Source organism: Diospyros lotus, chromosome 2 (genome assembly GCF_014633365.1).
Source record: "Diospyros lotus cultivar Yz01 chromosome 2, ASM1463336v1, whole genome shotgun sequence".
NCBI classification, from domain to species: domain Eukaryota; kingdom Viridiplantae; phylum Streptophyta; class Magnoliopsida; order Ericales; family Ebenaceae; genus Diospyros; species Diospyros lotus.
In genome coordinates, this window is record NC_068339.1 from 22,003,726 (window position 1) to 22,016,471 (window position 12,746).

At 39.9% G+C, this 12,746-nt stretch overlaps 1 protein-coding gene across 1 annotated transcript; it reads right to left on the reverse strand.

Annotated features, from left to right (window-relative positions):
• Positions 1–566: 566 nt before the first annotated feature.
• On the reverse strand, positions 567–3,196 carry LOC127794097 (uncharacterized). The gene is made up of 2 exons (XM_052324987.1): positions 3,029–3,196; positions 567–1,899 (listed from the first exon to the last, which is right to left on the reverse strand). The coding sequence occupies exon 2, from the start codon at positions 1,846–1,848 to the stop codon at positions 1,315–1,317; it is 534 nt and encodes a 177-aa protein (XP_052180947.1). The 5' UTR covers positions 1,849–1,899; positions 3,029–3,196; the 3' UTR covers positions 567–1,314.
• Positions 3,197–12,746: the final 9,550 nt, after the last annotated feature.

Consider the following 12,746-nt stretch of genomic DNA (forward strand, 5'->3'; position numbering starts at 1 on the left):
ATAAATTTTATGTTTTGCAAATCTGTACTAGCCTTTAGAGATGTTTTCTAGTATTTCCTTTATAAATTTTAATCGTGTTTTCTCGTTTATTTTCAAAGTAAAATATTATTTTTTATGAAGGAGCCCTTACTTCGAATCTTTTAAGCTGCATATCCTTCATTGACACACATCCTTCATCGGCCTCTCTTCTTCACTGCTTATTCTTTAGCTTTAGCCTTTGCTTCGAATGATCGCAAATTGTTTGGATTTCTTCTCCTTGCAGATCCTTCACGGATCGTTAATCTATATTTTTCTCACAAATTCTTCGTAGATCATTCGGCTCTCCTTTTCTTGCAATTCTTCGTGGATCAATGCCCTCTCATATTTTTAGTTATTATTCGAGTAAAAAATAACATGATTTTGAAGACATTCTCTCGTTTTCTAAAATTTAAAATTAGTCTCATATATATTTGATAAAAATGAATTCATTTTCTATTTTTCTCTAATTTTCTACAAAGATGAAAATAGAAATAAAAACTACAAATGAAAAACAAAAAAACATTTTCCACAAGTAAATAACCCCCTTTATTTTCCATATGGCACCTTTCTTCCTTATTTTTTCTCATCTTCCTTCTTCCTTGTGTGAACACCAAACCAATTGGGGAGGTTGCCATTTAAGTGATTGACTTGAAGGAACAGTAGGAGATAAAGTCACCTAAAAAAAATTGTCAACGTATTGAGCCTCAAAGCTCGCACACTCGTCAAAGGCAGAAAAGGCCCCTAATGGACCAGGGGAATTGCTTATTGCCCCCATAGCGGCCAACACAATGTAGAAAATATAACTAGCTTCCGAATGGATGTCCTCCATAGCCCAGCCACACAACAGAAACTCCCTAATTGTACAACAACTAAAGAACATAAGTCCTAGTGGAAGCGTAGAACAACATTAATATGTGATTTGACACATAAAAAAAAAAACTAAATTTCAGTTTCCAAGCATTACAACTAGCTAGACAACGAAACAACACATATTGTAGGGGAACTTTGCTTATTCTATCGAAGATATAACCTTCTCTACACTAATTTGAATTCACCGATAAAGCTACAGATCGAAAAGGGTACGCATTCCCATTAGTTGAAGCTGAATCCAAATCATTTCTAGCTGGTTGGTGGTGAATTGAGTTTGAGAACTTCTTCATCCATGGCAGTACGTCTATTTGGTGGCTGATTTTCAACCAGCGGTTCAACAAGCGAATTGAGTTAGCTACCAAAAGAAGAGCCATCACACCGCACCAAACAACCACCCCGATAGAAATGGCATCGCTGAGAGGTCCCCTATCCTTTTTCGGGGTGATCACAATTCACAGTGATTGAAAATGCGTATGTAAATGCCATGGATGTAACTGTGAGCCACATGATCAGCACCATGATCCATATAAACTTTTTCTTGAAGGGCAATCCGGTCACTAGAAATAGAATTGTGCTTATTGATGCCACAAATCCTATTGTGTTGGCATGAAGGAACAGTGGATATGAATCTGGATAGTTATACGCTATCACATCTTCTCCAGCTCTATGGCCGTTTGTTGAATTGTTGGGTGAATTGTCTTGCCAGACACCACCAGGAGGGCTCACTCCGGCTTGAAAAGCCATGGTTGCGATAAGCGACGCCACCACCATCAATGCATTCTGCTTCTTGGACAGCCACTCAACCTGATTGACTTCTTTAGCTTTCAAGGCATTAGCTCCTCGAAACAATTCCTTGACATTTTCAAAATCTAGTACTTCAAATTTGATTTCCTCCGGAATGTCCAGAGCTGTGTACCCGCATTTGTTCATTATATTTAAGGGGTTGTCTGTCCTTTGCATGTTCTTAGCTTTCACTTGATCTTTTACTATATTAAGCAACAACTTTACAGCCTGCATAAAATCTTATAGTTCTAGGAAAATGATAAATGTATTCAAACAATTAGATTAAATAGAAAAATATTGGCAACAATTACGCTAGACTGAAGTGTAATCAGACTCATAAAGTCACAAGTAGGATGAAATAGGAGTTTATCCCTTATTAATTTATTGGAGTGAGATGCTCCAAATTAATCGTGGCAATAAAAAAAGTGAATGTGTTAACAAATCTGTCGTTGGATGGTAGAAGGGGTTCCAAAATATTCCTATGGATTTAGGATGGACTTGTGTCTTAAATATAGAATTTGCTTAACAGTTTTTATAAGAGTGTGGCTTAATACAAAAACAAAAGCAAGTGTGATAATTTTATAATTAAGAATAGCGCAATATCTAATGATCCCAAAAAATAATGTGTTCTTGTCCTACAACTAATCTCTTTGTAAGAGCAAGGAAAGGCTGTATTTAAAGGCCTAGAGAGTTGGAAGGGATTTTCACTATGGGGATTCAACCATAAAAGGCGCAGAAATTTTGAAAATCTAATGCATAATACTACTTGTAGTTATTGAGAAAGTTCCCTTTCTCGAAGATAAAAAAAAGGATAAAGCAGTTTTTAGGTATAGATCAATTGACAAAAGAAGAATGTATTAGAGTGTTGCTCTTTGGATCTTCAGGTTCTGTATTCGAATCCTGAGTAAGGGATAAAACTTAGTAGTCAGGGACGACCCTAAAGTTTAAGACTATCAAGCCGCTCTCACATTTGTGGAGAAACGTTAGGGGTCGAAACTGGCTATTAGGTTCCCTGATTTACATCTCTTATTGGAATCGTGGGGTCAATTAATAGGGACGCTCGTGATAATGCGTTAACTAAAAAATAAAAAAAAATAAAAAAGAATAAAGCAACTATACTGAAAAAGTGAGTTTAACCTAAGTCTTCCTTTAATTCAATTATTCAAAAGCAAAGATATATAAAACTGATTCTTTGCCCTAACCAAAAAAAAAAAAAGAAAAGAAAAGAAAAGCTGATTCAACAATTTTGAGACCCTTCATACCCACCCAACTAGAGATAAAAAAAAAAAAAAAAGTTCATCAAATTAATTAACTTAAATGACGACCAAATTTAACAGTAAAAAGGCCTCACAAATACCTCAAATTTCTTGTTCTTGACAGCCAGATGAAGGATGGTGTTGCCGCCGCCATCTATAGCTTTGAGCAACTCATGAATCCAATGGGGGATTGTTATCAAAGAACACACACAATACGGAGACGTGCCCCTCCATGGCCGCCAGGTGCAGAGGATTTCTGCCGTCGCCGTCCAGAGTCAAGCACATGCTGGCGTTAGCTTCCACTAAAACTTCCACAATCTCGTGGTATCCGTTGGCCGCCGCCAGGTGGAGGGCCGACCACCGCCGCTGGTCCAGCACTCGGGCGAGTGCCTTGTTGTTATCCAACAACTCCCGGACAAATTCCAGGTGCCCCCCGGACGCAGCCACGTGGAGAGGAGTGTGGACGAAACAACCCACCATTACTCGTCGAAGAATCAGCGGATCTTCGCCAAGTATTTGCTTCATTGAGGCCGTTTTCCCTTGAATGGCTGCCTCGTGGTGACTCTGCTCCATCTTCTTCTCTCCCTGTCTCTCTCCCATTGTTTCTCTGCCTCTCTAAGACGTGTCTTGATTTTTCTGATAATAATGGGCACACACATGTATGTATGTATATAGAAAGATAAGAGGAAATGAGGAAGAAAGGGAGACGAAGATGCAGAGAAAGATTAGAGGCTAAAGCTGAGTCGTCCATGATTGACTTCAGGTCAAGTTCTATGGTTCACACTTGGAATTCAGAAACCGTTAGTACACAGGACGAGAGAGCTGAACTGACTTCAAGTTTTATGGTTCACATTGAGAATTCAGATACTCATTATAACTTATTATACACGACGAGAGAGCTGAACTGTTATGTGCTCCAATATCAGAGTTCTCGGATTAGTGCAACTGCTGAGTTGATGACAATGGGAAAGCTTTTAGTCCTCAGCAGGAATTTTATTAAAATCCGGTCCTCATCTCTGATGAGTAATAATTATATAGAAATTCTATAAAAGAAAAAATAGGAATAAGACAAAGCCCAGTTCAGTGACATTTTCGCTGATAAAAGAAAATCCCAAACATCTGCTGATATATCTTCTTCTTCTTCTTCTTTTGTCTTTCTTTTGATTCTTTTTTATAAAAGATATAAAATTATGGTTTAAATTCATCAACTGGTAGGCTTTAGATGATTAGATCATGGAAGAAGGGTATCGATTATACTATTAATTAAAACCTGTAGAGGATCACATTTTGTGCTGCTTTTTGTTGCCCTTGCGGTGAATAAATGGTCAATAGTATGAATAAAGGGGTTTTTTTTTGTTGGGAATAAAAAAGGGATTGAGTCTTTTGGTTAGGCTGTTTCGGGCCTATGGTGGTTCTTCTCTCCTAATGTTATGGGCTTATAGCTGTGCCATTGTTGGAGTTAATTTGTGCTGTTAGTCACGGGGCTTTTGCTGTGTTTCAGCTTCAGTTTGGTGGGTTTGGGTGTGGGTTTGTGATCGCTTTTTGTTGGGCTTGGGAGGTTTTTGCCTTTTGACTGCCGTGCTTCTTGACTCTTGTTTTGCTTTGTCCTTGATGGTACCTGCTTTTTGGTACTTTTTATTTTATAAGATTAAAATGATGAACACACACTCTACGTAACAAGTATATCGTCTTTATTGCCAAATCTTTGCTCAAATCAATTTCCCATCTCTACTTGAAAGATTTGACTTTTATATTTTACTACAACTAATACATTTTAAAAGTTTCTTAACGGTTGTACTTAACAATTTAAAGATAAGACTTAATCTAAAATAAATTTTACAACTATTCTTTAAAATGATATTAACTAATTTTATTTAGGCATAATGAAATAAAACTTATTAATCTTTAAAATAAGACTTATTATTAAAATAATTGAAAACAATTTTAAAATGAGGCATATATTTATTTTTTCTTCTAAAATTTATTTTTTGGAATAAGACTTATTTTTAAGGGTATTATTTTTAAATTGTATTGAGAAGCAAGCCATAATTAACATAATTGTAAAATTCTTTCGAAGGAAGGTCTAAATCGTAAAATAAAACTTATATGAGTTTTACAATTATGAAAGTTTTTAATGGTAGAAATATTATTATTATTATTAATATAGTTTAGAATGTTACCTTCCGATGCACAAGAGCATTAAATGAAAAAAAATTAAGTTAAAATTAACTACCTTTTTTTTAATCTCTTTATCTAATTAAAAAATAAAAATAGAAAATGTCAAAAATTAAACAAAGGATGGGCTGCTCACTAGCCAAGGCCGCGATGTCGACGGAGTGGTTAGGGTCTCGCTGAGAGGTAAGGGTGGCGGTGCTCACTGGCGAAGGCCGTGGCGAAGCTCCGCAATGATGGCGTACCCTTCCCAACTGCCATTTCCTCTCTTTCTCTCTCTCTCTCTCTCAACCCCTCACAGCCTCGGCATAGTCAACTTTTATTCTGAAACCAGATTTCCAGATTACGCCCAGAAAGTAACCGACGAAATTCTCAGCTTAATTTAATCAAACCTTCATGGCTTAGGATCCCTCTGAAGAGGGATCCTTGACGAGAATTTGATTCAACAGGGTTGTGTCTCCTGGAAGGGCTAACTCATGGAGACTCTGCTCCATCTCTGGCTCTCTTCCATTATTTCTGTTGATGTGATGATGATTAGAGTTGTCAATTTTTGACACGACCCGATTACGCGACATGAAATAATACGAAAGGGTTATCAATTTTTGACACGACCTGATTACGCGACATGAAATGATACAAAATTCAGTGGGTTAAGGTTTGAATTAATCGGGTTCGAGTCATAAACGGATCAACCTATTTATGACACGGTTATTTTCGTATCTTAAGCCAGTCAACCCGTCCAACCCGTTTGAACACATAATGAACCGTTTAATTGAATGGGTTACCGGGTTGACCCGAATACGTTAACAAGATTATATACGAAATGACACGTTTAATTAAAAGGGTTAATAGGCTGATCTGAACATGTTAACACGATTATACACAAAATGACACATTTATTGTTGAGAATATTCCTATTTTAATATGTTAAACGTGTTTATTCGTGTTAATAGGTTTTTATTCGTGTTAACGTGTCGTGTCTGTTTAATAAATGGGTTACCGTGTCGTGTCGTGTGTGATATGTTTAACTTGTCTGTTAAACGGGTTACGCGTGCCGTGTCGTATAACTAGTTTAATAAACATGCTCGTGTTAGGGTTGAGGATTTTGACACGATTAGTTAATCGTTGTGTTCGTGTTTGTCATAATCGTGTTATACGTGTGTCTAGACACGAAACGATTATAACCTGCCACCCTTAATGATGACGATGTAACTTTAGACTTTTGTAATAATGTAAAAAAAAAAAAAAAAATTCTATTAGTACATCATGACTTATATTTTAAATTACACAATACAGTTAAAATGTCTAAAATATCACTCACCTAAAGTGGTGAGATGAGGTGGTGAGTCGTATGATTAAAATACCCCTCACCCAATGTAGTGAAACGAGGCGGTGAGGCGCGAGGAATATTTTTGTTATCTGTGATACATTGTGTAGCCTATATGCTGACGTTCAATTTTAACCGATTGTGATTCGTTAGGGCCGTAGTGAATGAGTAAGTTCAAGATGCAAGAAGGAGGAACAAAATAGGAAGAACACAAAGAATTTTCTAGTGGTTCGGCCAAAACGATGCCTACTCCATGACTGTACCCTGATTATTCTTTTAGAGTGACAGTGTCAGATCATTCTTCTTATCCTCCTTAACGATACTTCTGACCCCTATTTATAATGAGGGGCGTTTACAATTTGCATATGATATAAAAATAAAATAAAAAGATGATATAATGGGGGACAAACAATCCTTATCATCTGCATAAAACTAGGAGTGGGATCCTCATTACGAGTAGTATGGGTTGCCCAGACAAAGTGAGTAGGTCCCTGCCTCTGGCTATTCAATAGCTTTGTTGTTTATGCGACCTGAAAGATTTAGGCCAGCGAGCTGAACTGTCGAACTAAGAGATTTATCAGAAGCTCGTTGAATAGATCGTTGGGAGCTCACTAGAAACCTTGCCTGGAGCTCACTAGGAGATCGCTTGGTTCTGCCATATGAGCTCGGATTTCAGTAATGTATGAGCTTTCTTTGACGAGATCGCTTGGACCTTCTAGGCTGGCGATTGGGCCGGCCCACTAGACTGAGTCTAGCCAGTAAGGAGTGGTGGGGGAAATACATATAACACAAGCCCCCCAGCTCGTAGTGCGATCTTCGGACTAGGAGTTGACACGTGCCAGGTATTCCATATATGAATCCACCTTTCAAACTTTTGCCCAATTGCTTCAAATAACGTCGTTTCATGCAGTACGTTTTGTCTATGGCCCATTTTAATGCACATGTCTCCCCATTACTGCACATGATTATGTTAGTGGGACCCATAAGCTATAGTGTGGCCTACGGATGCGAAGCATGCCATAAGCTATTTTGATCAGATGACTGAGTTCATCCAAGCTGAGCATATAAATAGTAGAGGGTGCTACCTTTTTCCCTCTTTCACACCAATTTGAAATCTTCTTGCCTTTGCCTCTGTTTTCCTTGCCTTCATTCTGCTTTCGAGAAATTCGTGGCGACCAAATCTTTCGTCTACAATCGTCGCGTCGATCATTTCTACCTAAGGCTTTGTTTCAAGCTTTCACATTGGCAAGAGACTCAGTGATTGGTAAGCTTCTTGTGACTCTCGTCTTTTTCTATTGTTTAGGCCGTCCATCGTTGGTTAGCCATCGATGGTCCTCCTGGTCTTCTCGATTCTGTCGGTGGGGGATCGATTCAAATCGATTGGCTAGGTGTTCATCGAGCCTTTGTGTTTAAAGACTTTAAGGTTAGTGTTCCATGGGATACTGGGCTCATAGTTGTAGCCCCTCCGCTTTAGGCGACACCCTGTTACAAAGCGCATGGCCTATAAAATAGGGAAAACTTTTAAAGCTTTCTAGTTCTTTGGGGTCTGGTTCGTGACCTGTGACCTAACTGTCCTTTCTTTCTCTTTGTAGATGTCCAATTTTATCCCAGCGAACTCAAGTCAAAAGCGCTGCAACCATATCATAGAGGAAGACAATACCTCAAACTCCAAAGATTGCCTTGTGATGGAGACGCAAAGTTTTGATGGGACGAACTTGCGAGCTAGGGAGGTTGTTAATATAACTTCTTCCGAAACTGACTTGGAGGTCCATGAGCAGGTCGTTGAAAGAAGGATGGTACACGAGGTTTTTAAAAGATTTCCCTCCAAAGCCAAGTTTCCTAAGATGGAGACTTGTACTCGGGAGTTTCGTTTCTCGGTGAACTGTTGAGTGTATATCCCCACCTCGAGCTCTCACGCAACCTATCCACCACTTGGCTACATAGCCATTAACCCCCAGCACCTCGAGTTCGATTTTAGGTTCCCTATAACTCTATACCTTTTTGACCTTTTGAACGATGTCAAACTCGTACCTTTCCAATTGACACCAAATTCGTACGTCCAACTCACTTCCCTGACTATTTTACTTCCTAGGAATAAACTCCCCCATCCGTCACCAAAATTGGTTAGATTTCTCTTTTCTTTTAAGAATGCCAAGGACGAGCTGTACTACTTGGCAACTCGTCCTTCACAATACAAAGTCGTCCTTCCCCAAGGCAGGGTAAAGGGAAAATCCAACGTGGGTGATTACAAGTCCAGTTGGTTCTTCGTCTCTTGCACTTCGCTTTCGTCACTCAAAAACTCCAGCTTTGTGCTCAATCCAGGTAAAGGCATACTCATTGGCGTAGGTTGCTTTATTTCGCCTTATGTAATACCCCAAAAATTTGGGTTATTTGAGAATAATTCTTTTGTTAGAAAAATAAAATTTCAGGGAAGATTGGTATCTGAATAGCCCTAAAAAGTGACTGAATTGACTGCAGGGAGTGCCCTGGAGCCGAGATGCCAAAGAAAAATGATGTAGCATTATCGATTATCCCGAGGCATGATTTATGGGATCGAAAGAAATTGGATCGAGAATGATTTTCGGTATAACTAAAAATATAACTACAATTTAGGCTAAAAATTGAATTATCATATGGGACTTCCAGAAAATTAACGGAAGCCTGAGGGGCTCCGATTTTTTGTAAGGAACAATCCTTCAGTGGTTTCCGGATGAATCGAGGGCCCGGTGAGGACAATGGGGCGAAATCATCAGTATTGAGTAAATTCGAAGTTATTAATTTTGCATTTAAAGTATCGTAATACAAATTAATTGGCCATTAGAGGCTGTATATGCAATTTAAGAATTTCCTAAGTGCTATTAATAGAATCCTCAAGTGTAATTAATGAGAAGTGGGGATTAAATGTATAACATATATAATATATATATGGATAATGGTACATGGCCAATTTGGCAGACAATGTGGTTGACAATATAAATTTATCACGAGATTTTGAAACCAAATTAATGAGATAATTTGAAGATGAAATAATTTGAATCCCTACCCACCCAGTTATTACTCTCTTTCTCTATCTCTCTTCAGATCCAAATCGTTCGCCTCTCTCTCTCTCTCTCCTTCCCCCTCTCTTCACCTCACCTTCGATGTCCGCTATCCGCTATCCACCTCTGTTGTTCCAGCCGCCGTTGACACCTCCACCTCTGCCGCTCCAGCCGTTATCAACACCTTCGCCTTCACCGTTCCAGCCGTCGTCCTCCTCCGCCTCCGCCATCGACACTGTTCCCCCCCTCAGTTCGCACCGCCTACCGTCGCCCCCACCCACCCTACCTAAGTAAGGAGGATTGGGCCAATACTTTCTGCCAATTAATTAGTGTTCTACAACTTCTACACCTAGAACCCAGAGGGTCAACCTGTCTTTGTGTACAACGAGTGTAGTTAAAATCATTTTTAGCAACATTCAAGTTTGAGATAGAGCCCTTTTTTTTCGGTGTGATGTATAGGTTTACAAGGCCAAACGTGTGGCAACAATGAAAATGATGGAGGATGGATTTGAGGAGAAAGAAAAAGCATGAAAAGAGCATAAACTGAAGATGTTAGCAGAGAAATGACTGCTAAAGAAAAGGAAAAGAGGCCGAGCTGGAGCTGCTGAATAGTGGCTTCTAACAAAAGGTTGAGGTTTTTTGCTTCTGGAGCTGCTAAATAGTGGTTTCTAACAAAAGATGAGATTTTTTGGGCTTGTAAATTAACAATTGTTTTAATGGATGATGATCATATGGTAACTTGTTATGTCTGGACTAGAGTATCTCAAAACATGTATGGGAGAGACAATATAGTAATGTAGTTCTCTTCCAAGCGTTGTTTTTAGCCTCGCTAAATTAGAGAATGGATGAAATGGAAATGAATGAAGAAATTAATTTTGTGTGCCTCAATAATTTTTTTAAGAGTTCAAATTTATCGTTGACTCTCATCTTATCTTTTCATTAAAGAGAATTAATAGTCAGTTGTTGTATAATACCTTTCAATTACATCCATTTTCATTCATCTTCAAAACAAGGAGAAACATGTAACATTTCATGCTCCATTCCAGTTATTTTCATTTCATTGACTCTCCCAAACAAAGCCCAAAATTTCAAAACTAAAAGAGAGTCAAGTTGGCTCTTAGATTTTCTTACTGGGAAATTTGGTCGATCACCTTGTAAACAAGTGAGCACAAGTATATTATACAAAGAAGTATATTTCTATTAAGAGTTCTATTCGAAACAAACCTGAACAGAAACAAATTTGAAACCAATTCAGGTAATAAATCTAAGTGCTAGGTTAAAAAAAAAATAGAAAGAAAATAAAAACCACCAAGTTGCTTCATCAACTTTCACGCATAAACACTTAATTTCCTGTGTCATGAGGCAAACATTGGCTTCTCAAGTTAACAGTCAAGTTCTAGCAACAAGCAGTATGGGCTTGATGTCAAAATAGATTTCTTATACAGTGATTGACTACACAAAAATCAAAAAGGATAGAGGCCATCCATTGTCACTCTTCAACACCCAAATAAGCATTTTTGTATGTTCTTTTTGTTATAGCGACAACAAACGGGGGAGGGTGGGGACAAATGGAAAAGAGGGGGAAACCTTTGAGCGGTGGTGGTTGGTCAGAAGGGCCGGTGGGTGGGGGCGACAGCAATCTGTGCCGGTGGTGCGAATGGCAGGGAGGTTTGCTTGGGGGGGCGACGGTGGTCTGTGCTCATGGCTGTGGGGGGCACGACAACAGTGGCAGGGCGAGTAGGGGCGACGGAGGCTGGTGCTCACGGCGGGGGGAGACGGCTGACGATGCTCATGGCGGTGGCTAGGCGAGGGGAGCGACAGCTGGCGGATGGTGCTCTTTGGGCGATGGGTTTGAAAGAGAGAGAGTGAAAGAGGGGGGGAGAGAGAGAAAGAGACAAAAAATGGGGGAGAGAAAGAGAATGGGTGGGCATCTTGAAAATTTTACCAAGGGTAGATTTTTAATTGCATTAGAATTGTTAACCACATTGTCGGCCAAATTGGCTATCTAGCATTATCCATGTATGTATATATATATATATATACATGCATGCATGCTCGCGTAAGGCGTGGGGAGCATTCTGCAGAATGTTGGAAGGCATGGGGAGCAAGCTGGGAGCATGTTAGCTTCAGGCAGAGGATTTGCAGAGAGATGTCGAAAGGGAGAGCTAATGGCTAACCAGTGTTTGCCTATATAGAGAGAGAGAGATCAAAAGGGAAGCAAGAAGAGAGGCAGAGGAATGGCCAAATTCAGCCATGGCTATTGTAGCTTCAAGCTGCTGATGTTATAGCCGAGAACAGAGAGGGAGAGAGGGCTTACTTGAGTGAGAGAAGGCCGAAGATGGTGGCTAGAGACGGCCCAAAACCGTAATAGCAGCAGCAAGCAGCCATAGCCGCAAGCTCCCAAGGTTGCAGGCGGCCATGACCGCTTGAGCAGCAAGTTGGAGCAGCCGCGAGGAGGCTGGTGGTAGCCATGGCAGTGGCCAACGAGGTCGGTAGCGGCAAACAAAGGCCCAAGAAGCTGCTGGCTAGGTCAACCGGTGGTAGGAGAATGGCAGCCATGAGCAGCAAGGCTGGCTGCGGTGGCTTCGGGTGCAGGCGACTATGCGCGGTGGAGCGGGGGCAATCGGCGACGTCGGGGATGGCCGAGGCGATGGCTGGCGGAGGCCAGGTAGGCTGAGATGGACGTTGGCGGCCATGCACGCGGGCACTGGTGCGCTGCAATGAAGAGGAAGAAGAAGAAGGATGTTGGAGAAGAAGGAGGAAAAAAGAAAATAAGAAAGAAAAGAAAAAGAAAGAGAAGAGGAAAAAGAAAGGAAAAAAAGGAAAGAAAATAAGAAAAAAATAGAGAAAAATTCCAGAAAATTCTAGAAAAATATGAAATGAATATTTAATAATATTTCAGAGATTTTAGCAAGAAAATGATTCGGGCACGCCTTTTGAGGCTTGATGCAAAAATCGAGGCGAAGCATGAAAATCGAGATTGTGCACGAAAATTGTGATGGTGAACGAGAATCAAGGTAGTGCACGAGAATAGAGTTATGCACGATAATCGAGGTGGTGTGCAGGAATTGATGCGTGAGAATCGAGGATTTGCACACGTTTCGAGGTCATAGCACGGTCATCAATGAGACTTTAAAAGTTAAGCTTGAGAATTTAGATGAAGTGATTGTGCAATTTTCTAAGCTTGGCACTCAAATCGAGGCAATGTGCGCTTTTCGTGGTATTCTAGATTTTGGGTATCCGGTGAGTGGTTTTTCTTAAAAACTCATATGTGTTATGTTA

Excerpts from the sequence above, each read along its gene's own strand:
- LOC127794097 (XM_052324987.1), bottom strand. The coding sequence starts at position 1,848 with ATGCAAAGGACAGACAACCCCTTAAATATAATGAACAAATGCGGGTAC.